Genomic DNA, 13,972 nt, shown 5'->3' on the forward strand with positions numbered 1-13,972 from the left:
CCTCCCAAAGATCAAAGGAGCATAATTTACAAATTGTATTTTATATTACCCCCAAATCACATCCTGTTAATAGATGCTAAATCAAGGGAAGCCCTTGAGGCCTTGCTGTCAGGACCTTTGGGTCCTGTGGTATGTAAAGCTCAGACAAGTTCCAGACATCTGCAGTAAGACCAGCAGAACACCAGTGGTGCTGATAACTTTGAGATAATGTGGTAAAGTTTTACCTAACAACTTTGAGGTGGTCTGGAGATAATAAACTAATCCCAGGTTTGCACAGATAAGCATTAGTCTGTTCTCCCCCCAAAAATATAAAATATAAGACCACAAACTCCTCTTCCTACCTGGAGTACTCTTCGATCTTCATCTGGGTACAGGGCTGCCAAGTGTTCCCAACTCTAATCCATGAATACAGGAGTTATACTTTGTGCCTCTCCCCCACCCCATCTTCTTCCCCTACTCCCAGCCTTCATTCATCTTATCCCTGACCCACTCCTGTCTCTGTACCCCTTTTCACTGCATGTCCCTCTATTTTCTGTGCCTATTTGTCCCTACACTTGCGTCTTATTAAGGTGTGATTGTAGCCTCAATCCCAGCTTACATTGTGGTCTTTCTTGGTGAATACTTAAAGAACCAGGTGTACCTGCCCCACTTCATAATTTCACAAATTAATTATCAATTCACCCTTCCCCCTATGTTACCATTATTTATATTCTAGCAACCATTTTTTCCTTGTTGCTGAGCATTCAGATCTGGAATAGCAGTTGCCCTTTTTGTCAAGTCAGGATATCTTGACTGTTCTAGTTTGGGTAGGGAATGTTCCAGTAACTGTCCAGATAATTGAAATCCTTCATTTTACCTTTACTGACATCATCATTATCATCACCATACCAGGCATTGTATTATGTGCTGGGGATGCAAAGAAAGGCAAAAATATAGAGTTCGCACTCTAATGAGGATACATACATATGTAATATATATCATACATTAAATATATCATGTATATATATATATATATGTGTATATATATATATATTTTTTTCAATCTAAATGGGAGGTAATCTCAGAAGAAATGCACTAGCAGTCAGGGTGGGGGAAGGATGAAGAAAAGTCCCTTACAGAAGGTAGGCTTTCAGTTGAGTCTTGAATGAAACCAGGAGGGAGAAGAGCAATGCAGGCTATGGGGGTGGGAGGTGGGGTGGTTAGAGTTAGTGCTGCATGTTCAAGAAATGGCAGGATCATAGAGGAACAAAGAACAGCTAGATCATAAAGTTCATTGAGGGGAGTGAAGAGTAAGAATACTGGAAAGGTAGGAAGGGCCAGGTGGTGTGTGAAGGGCTTTAAAAGGTGCACAGAGGATTTTCTATTTGATCCTAGAGCCACTGGAGTTTAGAGTCAGGAAGTGACAAGGTCCTGCTTGTGCTTTATAGGAAGATTGCTTTGGCAGCTGAGTAAAGAATGGATTGGAGAGGGGAGAGACTTGAGGCAGGGAGGCTAACCTATTGTTATTGCTGTAGTCTAGCAAGGAGGTGATGATGATGGCCTGTACCGGGATGGTGGGGGTGTGTTTGGAGCATACATGAGGACTTTTATGAAGGTAGAGGTGACAAGACTTGGCAACAGATTGGATATGTGGATTGAAGTGGGATGAGTTGAGGATGACACCCAGGTTGCAAGCCTGAGTGACTGCGAGGATGGTGATCACCTTGACGGGGTGCGGGTTTGGTGGGGAAAGAGTTCTGATTTGGATATAATGAGTTTGATATGCCCATAGGTGATCCTGTTTAAGATAATAGAGAGGCAGTTGGAACTCAGGAGAGATTATGTTTGGCTCATCCTTTATAGAACTTTTTTTATACCTAATTGTTGGCATGTTGTCTCTCCCATTAGACTTTGAGCTCTTTGAGTAGGGACTTTCTTTTGCCTTTCTTTGTATTCCCAGTGATTAACACTGTGCCTGGTACATAGCATGTACTTAATTAATGCCAACTGACTGAATAGGATGGATGTGGAGGAGTTTGCCTTGGCAAGAAGAGTCACCTCTTCCCATGAAACAGGAGTGGAGGAAATGGTAGGGGAAGACATCTAAGTGATGTGAGACGAGGAGGGGAGAAGAAGGAGCTTACAGTGAATGGCCTCAATTTTCTCAGTGTAGTACATCAGTCAGTCCCTGCTTTCAAGGAGCTCACAATACGCACACACACAAACACACACACACACACACATACAAAGTTTGAATTAATCAGTGGAGGAGAGACGTTAGAATTAAAGAATGAGGTTGGGAAGGTCTGGTAGAAGGTGAGATCTTACTCAGGACATGAAGCAAACTAGGGAAACCGTGAAGCAGAGATGAGGAGGGAGAGCATTCCAGGCTTGGGGGATAGTCAAAGAAAATGTCTGGAGTTGAGAAATGGAGTAGCTTATGCAAAGAACATTAAAGAGGCCAATGGAAAAAAAAAAGCATCAGGCAACTTTCCAAAGTGATGTTATAGAGCGGGTGCTAATCTTCATCCTTACTGGGACTTCTTATACCAATGAAATCAGTCATCTGGTTAAAAAAACAAAAAACAAAAAACAAACCCAACAAAACATTTTGATAGGAACTGGAGGATTAAAGCGATAACAGAAAGAGAAACTTAAAACTATATTATTAGGAGTTAAAAAATAAGGCATTTCTGAAATCTTACTGTGTCAGAGAGAAAAGACAATTTAATTTACAAGAAGTTGTTTACTTTAATATTTTAGCCTTAACTATTGCTTTGAATTCTTTCAGAATTCATACTTCTCAAATACTAGGAATTAATTCTTACATCAATGAAATTAAATTTGTTGCACTTTCAGTTGTCATCTCAATGACAATGATGAACTGTTGAATTATACCGTTTAAGATTGTTTTTACAGAGTGTACCTCGTTGACAGTAAAACTCATGATGATTCCTTCTCATACTGGTAACTAATGCAAGAAAACTCGCTCACAAAAATGCTAAAAAAACTAGAAATTTTCTTTGTCTTTTCAACTTGTTAGCTATTCTTTGTTCACCTGTGTATAGACATTTGAGGCCATGGGTTTAATTAGTGGCTTCTTATGTTTTGTGTATCTGCTTTTATTTCTTTTCTGTGCTGTAGTTACTCCCCCTGGTATCCAACACAATGAATATTCTCTATCTAAATGCTACGTGAATTATCTGCCAACAACATTAACCCTTTTTTAAAGTAAAAACTGTCAATTGTGCACGTATTATACAGGCTTTTATGTGCAAAAGAAGATAAGAGGTATAAAGATGACATGATCTCTGCCTTGAAAGACCTTACTGTCTAGTAGTGGGTACATTAATAAGTATAATGCAAAGAATTAAGTTCTTGATAGAGTTACAGAGTGCTTCTACATCAGAAGAGAGAGAAATCCAACTTCAGGGACCAGGCCTTTATTTATTTTTTTAAATTAAGGAAGTAGTACTTGGGTTGGGTCTTGAAGGAATAGATATGATCTCACCTACAGAAATGGATGTGAATGTGAGATAAGGGCATCCTCTGTATAGGAAGCACTGTAGAATGAGCGTGGGAAGGAAAGAATGGATCAGGTTTGGGACAAGGCAGATAGCATGGTGGGAGCATAAAGTATGTAAGGGAAGTGAGTGTGAGACTAATCTCTTTACCTTGTACATCTAGAGATAGAGAATTTAGAGTCTACAAAAACAGTCCCCTTCATTTTATAGATGAGGAATTTAGACCTAGAGAGGCTGAGTGGCTTGTCCAAAGCCACACAGGTAGCCAGCAGGCATTTATTAAATGCTTAGCTATACACAAGACTGTGGGGATACAAAGAAAGGCAAAAACTCAGTCCCCACGCTCAAGGAGCTCACATTATAATTGAGGGAACCGTATATAAATAACTATGTATATACCTGATAAATAGAGTAGATAGAAGATAATCTCAGAGGGGTAAGGAAGGGGACCAGGAAAGGCCTCATATAGAAAGTAGGATTTGAATTAAACTTTGAAGGAATCCTGGAAAGCTGGGCATCAGAGGTAAAGACTGAGACCGTTCCAGGTGTGCAATGGCACAGTCAAGATCCAGTGTTACATGAGAGAAGCTATAGGTAGGTCAGGTTACCTGCATCACAGAGTACATGAAAGGGGAACAAAGTGTAAAAAAACTGAAGAGTATGAAGGGGTCAGGTTGTGAAGGATTTTAAATGGCAGAGGACTTTATATTTATTTGATCCTGAAGGTATAAAGAACCATTGGGTTTTATTTAGTAGGGAGACAACATAGTCAGACCTGCTCTTTAGGAAAGTCACTTGCTGAACAGAGCATTGATTGGAACAGGGAGAAATTTGAGGCAAGGAGATCAACTGGAAAGTGATTTAGTATTCTAGGAAAAGAATTGATACGGGCCTGTACCAGAGTGGTGGCTCATTGATTCTAGAGAAGGAAATATATAGGAGAGATATTTCAGAGGTAGAGATGACAGGATTTGATAATGGATTGGCTATATGTGGTGAATGAAGCATAGAATATTATCCCAAAATGGCAAGCTGGATGACTGGGAAATGGTAGTGACCTCCACAGTAATAGGAAAGTTGGGAAGTGGGGAGGGTTTTTAGGGAAAAATACTGTGTGCCATTTTAGGTGTGTTGAGTTTGAGATGTGTATGGGACTTCCATTATGAGATGTTTAAAAGGCTGTTGGTGGGGTGAGTGGGACTGGAAAAACAGGATAGACCTGGGAATCATCTTCATAAAGATGATAATTGAGCACATGGGAGCTGACGAAATCACCAAGTGCTAACATATGATAATATACAACAAAAAGAGAAGAAGGAGGACCGTGATGGAGCCTTGGGAGGAACCCATAGTTAGTGGGAATTAACATGGATAGAGGAGGAGACAGGAGCAGCATACAGATAGGAGAACCAGGAGAAAAAACAGTGTCATGAAAAGGTAGAGATTGTATCTAGTAGGAGCTTTCAACAGTGTCAGAGATCGTAAATTGTATAAGCAGGATTTGAATTAGGTCATTTGACTCCAAACTCAGTGCTCTTTCTACTGTACCATGATGCCTTCGCTGGAGGCTTGCCACTCCCTAAACTGGGCTAGATTACAGAGAGCCTTATATGCCAAGCTAAGGAATTAGTGCTTTATTAAGTAGATCCTAAGAGATTTTGAATATTTTTGAGCAGTGAAGTAATAAGACCTGTGTAATTAAAAAATTAATTTTTTAGTGTGAAGGATGGATTTAAGCATGAGAAACCAGAGGTGGAGAAACCAATTAGATGAAACATGGTATAGTAGAAAGAGCCCTGAGTATGATGTCAGAACATCTGCATTTGGATCCTTCCTCTAACAGTTTCTTTCTCTATAAAACTACAGGGATGGGCTAGATTACATCTAAGGAAGGTCCTTCTGGTTCTGAATCTATGCTGTTACAGTCCTGTAACTACAATAGCTATTAAAATCACTGCCTTCAAGTTTGAACTCAGATGTTCCTTTTATGAAGTCTTCTGTTTTTGAATCATCTCAGGTGAGATGCCCTTCCTCCAATTCTTCATCGCACTTTGCCTGGCTCTCCTTTTCCTACTTTTCTTACTTTTGTCATATAGATTTGTCACATACCTCCTCAGTGGACTACATATTCCTGGAGGGCAGAGACTGTATTTTTCATCTTTGTATCCTCAGCACCTACCACATGCCTTGCATATAGAAAGCATTTAATATATTTGTTGTAATTAAATTAGAGGTGAAACTTGCATGCATATATCAAGAGCCCTAATGACAGTCTTAACTGGAAGTTTTGCATCTATCAGATGACAGCTTGCTTTGGTTTATATTTTTTTCTTGAAAAGAAAAATGTCATAATGAAGTGTTTAATACCCAGGTCCTGGAGTGCTGCTAAATGAGTATTAAAGGAATGCTCTTTGCTACAGTTTTGCTGTTCCAAACATTAGGAGGGGAGATGACAGTGGGCACTCCCTCAAACATTTGATACAGGGTGAGCTGAAATGAGCATAAACCAGAATGAAATGGACTAAAGAAAATACTTCAAGGAATCACTTCAGATTAGAAGCCATAGAAAGCTGTGTCTGGCTAGAAAGCCACTAAAGCTGATAAGATGGCCTAATGTTTAACAAGGAGAAGTGAAATACAGGTGTGTTTGGTGAAAGACACCAAGAAGAACATGGATTTAAGAGGCAGAGCTCTCAACAATAATAAGCTTTAAAAAAATCACTGAAATTACCAACCTGAGAATGTTTTGGTTGAGTATGACATGGAAAAGACAGCAAGTCAAATGTTGGTATGTTTGGCAGCAAGGTGGCTCATTGGAAAGGCATGCTGCTTCTGAAGTAGGGAAGACCTGAGTGTTGATCCCATCTCACACTTACTAGATTTGTGAATTTGGGCAAGTCACTTAACCTATGTTTGCCCCGATTTCCTCAGCTGTAAGATGGGGATGGTAACAGCATCTACCTTGCAAGGTGGTTGTGACGATTACTTCATTTCCATTCAGTGAATAATAATTAAACTCCTACTATGTGCCAGGCACTGTGCTGAGCATTGGAGATTCAATAAGAAAGATAGTCTTTGCCCTCAAGGAGCTTAGGATCTGAGAGGGGTGGGATGTGGACAGTACACAAAAGGAAGCTGAAAGGGGGAGTACAGGTGGGGAAAGGCACCAGGGGGTACCCAGCACAGGGGCATGATGTTCCCTGAAGTGGAGAGTAAGCAGAGCTGCTGATGAAAAATGTATTACTTGCTAAGTTCTTTTCCCTATAAAGAAATAAAGTTTATTACTTTAGCATCCAGCCTTCCAAATAGAGGGAAGAGTAGACTGAGGGCATTGAGAAGGTGCTGATATTCTTGTGGAGAGGAAACCAGTATTTTGTAAAGTGCTTAGCATAGTGCCAGGCATACAGGAGATGCCACATAAATGTTCATTCTCACCCCACCCCTTCCCCCATATCTATAGGCCAGTAGCACTTTCTACTATGAGCATCATCTTAAAATTCAAAGGATAGAAGCGTACCATTGATTACGGCGTACCATTTGGGTCAAATCATGTTCAAGACTTCTTGTAACAAATGAAATTACCATTACTGTACTCCTGCCTCTAGCATTTTAAAATCGTTTTACTCTTCAGCATGGCATGCACCCTCTCCTCCTCCCCTTACCATTCTGGTTTAATTCTTTATTACCTCTTGCATGAGTGAACACAATAGCTTCATTGGAATCATAGGACTTAGAACTGAAGGAGCTGTAGAGATCACCTAGTCTAGCACTCTCATTTAAAGATGCGTTCACTAAGGCCAGAAGAGATCAAGTAATTTGCCTAAGCTCATCTAGATGTACTGTACTTTTCTTATTATAAGAAAAATCCGTAATGAAAGGTGATATCTTTACACCTCAACATTTGAAAATAATCGTGTGTATATGAAGGCACCCAGAAGAATACAGATAGAAACAATTAATGACTTTGGACGCTTAAAAAAATTAGGAATTTAATGGTCGTCAACAAGCACAAGCATTCAATATACATTACGTGGCAGGGAGTAGGGAAGCAGCACTCCTGTGATCTGGAAAATCCATAGCAATTTTTGACCCTTCATATCAGAGAAGTCTGAATTTTTTCTTTTTCTTTTATGGAGTGTTTGCTGCACCTTATTATAAAATTTAGGTTGATGTTATACAATACTAGCCACTTATTTATGCATGTCTGAGTTTCTAAACTTCTTCCTGTGTCATCTGCTGGACTTTGTGTATCATCTGCGAAATTCCCAAAAACTTCTTGTTTAATTTTTCATGGCAACCCATGATCTAGCGAAACCGTGATGGGGAAAGTTGTGATGTGGAAGGGATAAATGTACCCAGAAGAATAAGAAAGAGGATTATATAAGAAAATTTGAACTTCTGTTATGTACAGCTTTTTTAATGTATACATATTTGATGCATACATTTAATAAGGTCATAAAATTGCTTTATTTGCATCCTGTTATGTACTTTAAAAAATTATACACTTAAAATGTTTTATTGATGCTTTTTTTTTTCCATCTATGTTATTAACCCACAAACTCCTGCTACTCTCTGCCAAATAGAAGCCATCCTTTGTAATAAGTGTGTATAGTAAAGCCAAAAAAACCCAAAAGAACAAAACACCACTTTGGCCATGTCTGAGATTATGTGACTCATTCTGTACCTTGTCCATCCTGCCAAGATGACCATAATTTTCATCTAAAGAAAAATTTGAATACTCTTCAGTAAATAGTAGTAGTTGAGGACCTTAAAGTACCCAGAAGCATAAAAAAACATTTAAATACTGTGTCTTCTGGATTCAGTTAGTTGAAGAACTCCTTGAAAAGACTAAAGCCAGTTTCTTCAGCATTCATTTATCTGAACCATATGATTTGCCTTTTTTTTTTCCAGACTCCACTTATCAGATAAAATGGCCCAGATAAAATGAACTTAAGTTTTTAGGAATAATTGATTTCTACTTATAATCTCTGTTGGCACTTCTTGCTCCCATCTTCTTTACAGAAATGTCTCCAGATGCTCTCTCCTGGGCTCTCATCTGTCTGTGCACTCTCTCTCTCACCTATGCTTATAGCTTCTACTGCTATCTATGCAAATGTTTTCCAGATCTCTGTCTCCAGCTTTGATCTCATTGCCATGATCCAGACTTTGATTCCTAGTTGCCTGCTGGATAAGCTTCCACCTAGATGTCAAATTGTTGCCTAACCCCAAATCAATCTGGCTCTTGGAATCACTCTAGCTCTCATTGATTAGCCAATTATAGGTCCTAGGCCAAGCTCTGCTTGGTTATTGTTTGGGCCCTGATTGGCTCAAAATTAACTTACATAGCAATTGTTTCTGTTTTGACCAGAGACTGAGGGTTTTTTTTCTCTTAAAAGATGCTATTCCTTGCCTCTTTTTTAAGCCTTAATCACTGAATAAGTGTTGCTTCAGTCAAACTGAGAACTCTTAAAGACCTTAGTTTGAAAACGCCAGCATTACCCACTGCATCCCATGCCATATCCATTTGTCCTGATCTATCTATTTGTCCTGGCCACTGGACCCAGATGGCTCTTTAGGTGAATGTGAGTCTGGTGACTTTGCACAGCCCTCCCTCCCTTAAATCTAATTCTCTTGTATGTACATCAGTTTCCTGATGCCATGGTCCTCTTCAAGAATGAAGGACAAACAGTCACAAAATAAATTCATCACTTTTCCTCATAAACCTGTTTTTCTATCTGACATTTAGGTCAATGGTATTTCTGTTCTCCCATTCATCCATTCTTATGTAAACTCATCACACACCAAACCCTCATCACCTCTTACTTGGACTTGTTCAGTGACCTCATTAGTCTCCTTGCCTTAAGTCTCTATTCCACCCCAACTTCTACCCCTATCTGACTCTGTGCCTTTGTATTAACTGCCATCCCCTTTACCTCCACTTCACAAAATTCCCTCACCTCAGGACTCAGCTTATACTTTGCCTATATAATGTCTTTCCTGATTCCCCTAGCTGTTCAAACCTTCTCTTACTAACTACCTTTTATTTAATTGCTTTGTATTATATTGTCTATATATTTATCCTTTATATGCTTTTATATGTACATGCTATCTCTCCTGATTCAATGTAAGGTCCTTGACAACAGGAATTGTCTTATATGGGGTATAGAAATCTATCCTGCCCTATAGGAAAATATAAGGGAAGGAGATAAGAGAAAGGGGGAGAGGACAGCTTGGTGGTGCAGTGGATAGAGCACCCGCCCTGAAGTCAGGAGGATCTGAGTTCAAATCCGGTCTCAGACCAAACACTTCACACTTACTAGCTGTGTGACCCTGGGCAAGTCATTTAGCCCCAGTTGCCTAAAAAAAGAGAGAAAGGGGGAGGCGATAGAAGGGAGGGCAGGTCAGGGGAAGGTGTATTCAGAATGCATGCCATCTTGGGGGGGAGGAGGGGAGAGATTGCCTGTATATCTTATTTCTCAGTTGCATGTAAAAACAACTTTAAACATTTGTTTTTAAAACTTTGGGTTCCAGATTTTCTCCCTTCCTTTATCCCCACCCACCCTTATTGAGAAGGCAAGCAACTCCATACGGGTTATACATGTGTAGTCATGCAAAACACTTCCATGGTAGTCATGTTGTGAAAAACTATATTTCCCTTTATCCTATCCTGCCACTCGTTTATTCTGTTCTCTCTTTTAACCCTGTCCCTCCTCAGAAGTGTTTGCTTCTGATTACCTCCAATCTGCCTTCTGTTTTATCATCCCAGTCCCCCCCACTCTGCTCTCTTATCCTTTTCCCCCCTATTTTCCTGTAGGGTAAGATAGATTTCCATACTGGCACTGGGGCTGGACAGTGGTCCTCTCTCACCTTTCCTACTGACCTTCTAAGTTGTCTTTGGTGTTTGTGGGTTGAGAAGTCTGGAAAACACCACAGCTGCCAGTGATGCAGTTTCCTGAGGCCTGCTCTAGGTTTGCTGGGGCCCTGTCTTTGCCTGTGTGGCCCACGCTGACCTGTGCTCCTCTCTTAGCCAGGTGCAACAGACCTTTCCCATCAACCATCCAGGTTGTCTTGGGCTGGAAATTTGTTCTCTCTGTCTTTTTGTGGGTTCTGCTGCTCTAGAATTTGTTTAGAGCCATTTTTTACAGGTATTTGGAGGGGTTTGGGGAAGAGCTCAATCAAGTCGCTGCTTTTACTCTGCCATCTTGGCTCTGCACCCCCCCCTTCTGTCTTTGACCTCCTGGCATATGTGCCCAACAGTGGGATATCTGCATAAAAGGCTATATATAACAATTCAGTGTGTGTTTACATAATTTCAAATTATTTTCCTGAATGGATGGAGAAATTCATAGGTCAACAAACTATATTGACATCCTTCTTCTTAAGGCTCTTCCAGCGTTGACTATTTCTGTCCTTTGTTATCTTTGTTAATTTGTTGAGTGTGACATGAAACCTCAGAGGTGTTTTTATTTGCATTTCTCTTATTAGTGTTTTGGACTACTCTTGCATATAGTTGTTGATAGCTTGTAACTCTTCTTTTGAAAACTTCTTATCTTTTGAACACTTATCTGCTGGGGAATGGTTCTTGGTCTTATATATTTACCCATTTACATCTTAGATATTGTACTTTTCAGGTAATTTGATGCAAAGATGATTAGATCTTTTTTTTTTAATCTACTGAAGAAGCCCAACAATAGAAATCCACATTTCTTAGTTTGCCTATGGCTGTGATTCAGAGGGGAGATGTGTATCTATAAACATATAGACATATACACATTTTATATATATATATAAAACAATCTTTGCGCTTTTTTATTTCTTCAGTTCTCCTTAGAACCGCATACCACAATTGGGAACACTCCTCTTAGAAATAATAGTGAATAATTCTATGCAGACATGGCTGTGTTGACTGTCTGTGGAATGTGGCAAGACAGAGAATGAATTTTTGTAATTTTACTCATGAGTGCACATGCTGTTTCAACTAAATGGGACATTTCTATCGATTGAGGATACAAACTGTAGAAAGGGGACTGGATCTGTGATATCATTGGTTGAGGACATTCCCTCTATAATGCAAGTGAACGCCTTCTGTACGTTTTGTATTCTCATGAGTTTCTTAACGTGCCAAGAAGTTAAGGGACTTGACCAGGGTCATATGACCAGTACCTCATAAGAGGCACTTTTATATTACTGCATTTGAGACCAGCTTACATTTATTATTATTTTTATGTTGTATCAGAGTGACTTTAGCTACCTAAAATTAAGTTGTTTCTTCTGCTTCGGTTACCTAGACTTTATGTGCAAAATGTGAGCAATATAAACAGAAAACCCAGTGAAATAAGACAAAATTATGTGCATTTCTTGGTTTTTGCTGTTCTGGACCTGTGATTTCTTTCCCTACTCAGTGTGCTGCCCAACATGCTATGCCAATTCTAAATTAAACTCCATATAACAAGATTCACTTATAGTTAATGCTTTATTCATATCGAGCCAAAACAATTTTTCAGTCACATTTCATGATTCAACATCTTAGTAGGTAGAAATGGTGTAATAGAAATGCTATTTGATCTCTTAAGCTCCGTTTTCATCCTGGCATTCTATGATTCTGAAGTACTAAACCAGAGTCTGATTGGTTTTTGTAAGTTAGCTATTCCTTGCAGTGTTTTTGGCTCTTTAAGTTTCTGGACACAGTAAATAACTACCGAAAACATCCATTCTGCAACTTAGTATAGCAAGCAAGGGAAATAAAACATATGACGTTGCATACTTGTCTATAGTTAAAAATTGTTGGAAAAGATAATTCATTGTTTTAAGTATTTGATAAATTTGTGGAAACTGGATAAGGAAACTTAGTGATTTGTAGACTTTTAAATTTTTTTTTGTCTGTCTGGGCAAATAAGAAAGGGAAATGGGAGTCAGGTTTGTGGGTGTTTTCCTTTATTTTCTTCTTAACAACCTCTCCTTTGTTTCTCTCTTTTTATGTACTAAGTAACCTCCTCACATGTCCTACTCCAATGTATCTTTGTGTCATTTGACATGTTCCAGGGCTCTAGAAGACTCTGTCAATAGAGCAGAACCTCTGGAAGGTCCTACGAGATGGGAAAGGCTTTGGATAGAGATCTCTTGATGGGTTGAACAGTCAATCCTCCCTCAACTTCTGTAGGGGAAACATTCTGAGAAAATGGCACGAAAGTAAAAAACCATGAAGTGGTATATTAAACCTATAGGAAATAGAAGTTTAGGCTTTTGGACCACCAAAAACTGTAACCTTTTGCTAGAGATTATGGAAAACACACTTTTCTGCATACAGTTCTTTTTTAAACAAAACATTAATTCTGATAATATGCACTTTTCTGAACACAGTAACCATGAAATAACCCATAAAATTCATTACACAAAATAAAATTGGTAGCATTCAAAACATTTTTTCTCACTAATAATTCCTTAGAATTCTGTGACCTGTTGTGTTAATATCTCACTTTAAAAAACATTGATTTCAGATAATACTCCCTTTTCATAACACATGAAATCTACAGGCCATAAATACTGTATAGCAAATAAAATACTTAAAACTAAAACATTTAAAACTTGAATCTTACCTTCCACTGTGTCGGATGGTGGAATGAGGGCATTGTACTGTATGCTGCAGACCTTTTTACATTGGCTGCCTTCTGAAAACTAAGGGGGGAGGTTACTGGGACTTGGCTGCTGTTGGAAGACACTGAGTTCTCGATTTCACTTGACACTGTCCTTCAAGGCTAGTGGATAGCATTGGAAATTGTGAAGGACACATCAGTTTGCAATAATCTGTCAGGAATGGCTGCATCTTGAGCTGTTCGAGATTCTTAAACATCTCTCAGCCTACAGTGTCTACAGACTTTCAGGCGTGAAGTTTATCTAACAGTTTTATTGTCTCAGTAAGCTGCATCTGCATCACTGATTTTGCATTCTTGGGCTTAGAGCCCAAAGGACTTGCACTGTGCTTTGGGAGCACAATTATCCACAAAACTTGAGTTATAAAGGCAGACAATGAAACTATGCAGTGGATGCACAGGGAGCTCTTTACAATGGTAGGGTGAACAAGACCAGTGAAGCACCTAGTAGGATACCAGCCACTCCACAAACTTGCTGCATCACTCCTCTTATTTCTTTATCTATTGCAGGTAGCTGCGAATATGCATAGCTGTCAGCTCAAAAGTAAAAATGAGATTACTAATAAAATCACGCAAATGCTTAAAGTCAGGAAAGTTAAGCATGCAGATGTTGAGGATTGGCTGTATATTGTCCAGACATCAGTCTAGCAAACTCTGAAGACTCATCGTTAGAACGATTACAGGGTTATAAACTGTTTTTGGCCACAGTAACTCATAAGTACCATATATAGTATCAGAGAAGGAATAAATACAGCTAGATGGCACAGTGGATAGAATGCTGGGCCTGGATTCAGGAAGTCTCATCTTGAGTCCAAATCT

The 13,972-nt window shown here is 39.2% G+C and overlaps 1 protein-coding gene across 5 annotated transcripts in view; it reads left to right on the forward strand.

Annotated features, from left to right (window-relative positions):
* The window catches only part of OSBPL1A (oxysterol binding protein like 1A), a 286,161-nt gene that overhangs the window by 132,580 nt on the left and 139,609 nt on the right, over window positions 1-13,972 (forward strand). The window contains exon 1 of one of the 5 annotated variants that reach the window (XM_078153460.1): window positions 5,432-5,520. The exons of the other annotated variants lie outside the window; for them this stretch is intronic. Coding sequence (XP_078009586.1) covers window positions 5,491-5,520 — 30 coding nt within the window. The 5' untranslated portion in view covers window positions 5,432-5,490. Of the gene's footprint in view, window positions 1-5,431; window positions 5,521-13,972 lie in introns of those variants that run through there. 5 annotated transcript variants of the gene reach the window in all.

The sequence above is a fragment of the Phascolarctos cinereus genome, unplaced genomic scaffold (assembly GCF_003287225.1).
Source record: "Phascolarctos cinereus isolate Bilbo 61053 unplaced genomic scaffold, phaCin_HiC Scaffold_4;HRSCAF=312, whole genome shotgun sequence".
NCBI classification, from domain to species: Eukaryota; Metazoa; Chordata; class Mammalia; order Diprotodontia; family Phascolarctidae; genus Phascolarctos; species Phascolarctos cinereus.